This window comes from Triticum dicoccoides, unplaced genomic scaffold (genome assembly GCF_002162155.2).
Source record: "Triticum dicoccoides isolate Atlit2015 ecotype Zavitan unplaced genomic scaffold, WEW_v2.0 scaffold169883, whole genome shotgun sequence".
Lineage (NCBI taxonomy): Eukaryota > Viridiplantae > Streptophyta > Magnoliopsida > Poales > Poaceae > Triticum > Triticum dicoccoides.
In genome coordinates, this window is record NW_021220860.1 from 1 (window position 1) to 2032 (window position 2032).

General features: G+C 47.6%; 1 protein-coding gene across 1 annotated transcript; it reads right to left on the reverse strand.

Moving 5' to 3' along the window:
- Positions 1-313: 313 nt before the first annotated feature.
- Positions 314-1557, reverse strand: LOC119344472 (ervatamin-B-like). The gene is made up of 2 exons (XM_037614889.1): positions 1014-1557; positions 314-918 (listed from the first exon to the last, which is right to left on the reverse strand). Exons 1-2 carry the CDS (start codon positions 1555-1557, stop codon positions 314-316), a joined length of 1149 nt encoding a protein of 382 aa, XP_037470786.1.
- Positions 1558-2032: the final 475 nt, after the last annotated feature.

The window sequence follows — 2032 nt, forward strand, 5'->3', positions numbered from 1 at the left end:
ACGCGATCGCCGTGTCTTATTGCCAACAATCATCATTTTAGTAGATGTACTAAGCAAATGAAATAACGTTCTGCACATGGTGGCGTTACAAATAAGTTGACACCTTGCCATCAAACCAAATCAACAGAAGTTTCAAACTATTTTTCTTTATGACATAGAACTTACAAACTTAATAAGTACAGATCCTTATTTTTGAAAGGGAGTGAAGGCCTATTAGCACATGCAAAGCACGTAGGCAGTGTGCACATGCAGGCAAGAATTACGAAATTGGACAAATTAAAATGGATGGATCTGAATATAAAGGAAGCACGCCTTAATCAGTCGATCTTCCAGCTTCCATCAGGGGATAGACCGGGCTCGTAGCAATGCCACACTGCCCCGATGGATTTTTTGTTTCCCTCTTCATTCGAATGTAGCCTTTTTCACCCCATGTCGCCCCCCACGAATTCTTCACGATCCAGTACCTGGCCCCATTTTGCTTCTGTTGCCCATAACCTACGACGGTGACGGCATGGTTGAGACTAGCACCACATGGCCCGTTGTAGGTGCCCCGCTTGTAGTGGGGGAAGTGTCTGCCATGTACTGAGATCAAAACGGCTACCGGTTGGATCGCCACAGCGTTCCTCAGCGACACCTCGCTGTTGCTCTTGACTCGGATCGAGCCAGTGATCTTTGCCGCCGACTTGCGGTTGATCAAGCACCTACCTACGGCTGCCTTGTATCTATAGGAAGACGCGGCAGTGATCCCTCCATTTGTTTTGATCCACTGGAAGGCTTCGCTAGGTAGGCCGCCATTGCAGCCGCGTTCAGCACGGTCGCAATCTACCAGTTGTTGCTCCGAAAGAGGCACCAGAATCCCTCTCTTTATCTTGTGTATTCCTTCAATAGTAGCCACCGCGGAGAATGCCCAGCAACTTCCTGCAGTTGTATATCAATGCTTAACATAATAATTGACATGGTATATTGTACATAGCTAGTGGAGGAAAAATATTAACAAGAGATGTTGTGTGTACCACAATCCCGTTGGTCTTTTACGGGGGTGACGGCGCCTCTCTTCCTCCAGTCCATGCTCCTTGGCGCGCTCGCTGAGAAGTTGGCGTACACGGTATTTGTGCCCACGCGACCCACTGGCCCAGCATGGGTGGCGATAATCTGCTCATCTTGCTCACCATCTTCTCCATGCTCACCCTTCGGAATCTGGCCGGTATAAAGCGCCATGAACTCTTGATTTGTAATGTCGGTGAAGGGACCCTCCCCAAGCTCGTACGTGAGCCCAGAGGTGGCCGCCTTGGCATTCACGGCCTCTATGTACCTGATGTTCCTCCTGTATAGCCCGAACCGACGAACCTTCTCAGCGGCCGTGGAGTAGGATTTGTTCTGCACCTTCATCCACGCGTGGAAACGGTTCATCATCGGATCATGGTGGTTGCCAGAGTGCTCATCAGCACTTGTCTGCAACGACTCCGAAGAGCAGCCGGCTAGCATCAGGCAGCTCATGGCAAGGAGCACCAACACAGAACATCTACAAGTGGTGAAACTGAGCGTGTGGCCAGTCATTTTGATTTTGATGGTAATGCTAGTGTGTTTGGTGGTGATTGGATGCCGTTCATGCTCAGCTTGGTTGTGTTGCTTTTATAGGCGGTATGAAAGCAGAGCTATATGCAACAAGTAACATGACCTCCTCCAAAAAACAAAGAAGTAACATGCATGACAGTCAGACGCGCAGTTAAGGATTCCATGTAACGCTGCTTACGCAAGCCGCATGTACGTCATGATAGCTCACGTAAAACCATCTATACGTATGGCTTTGAATTAAAGAAATGCCTAATGATCAACACTTTCCACGGCCATGAAACCATTGCAGGATGCCACCATACAAAAACAACCAAATAACAAAAAGAAGGCAGGATAAGGACACAAACTAATACAAATTGAAAATATGAGGTATGATCTGTTGGTGGCTCACCTGTTTGTTTTTGTGTTAGCCATACTACCTGTTTGTATAGATTTATCTGCTCTATGCGTAGTATGT

Excerpts from the sequence above, each read along its gene's own strand:
- LOC119344472 (XM_037614889.1), bottom strand. The coding sequence starts at position 1,557 with ATGACTGGCCACACGCTCAGTTTCACCACTTGTAGATGTTCTGTGTTG. Across the intron at positions 919-1,013 it reads AAAAGACCAACGGGATTGTG|GAAGTTGCTGGGCATTCTCC; the intron begins GTACACACAACA and ends ATACAACTGCAG.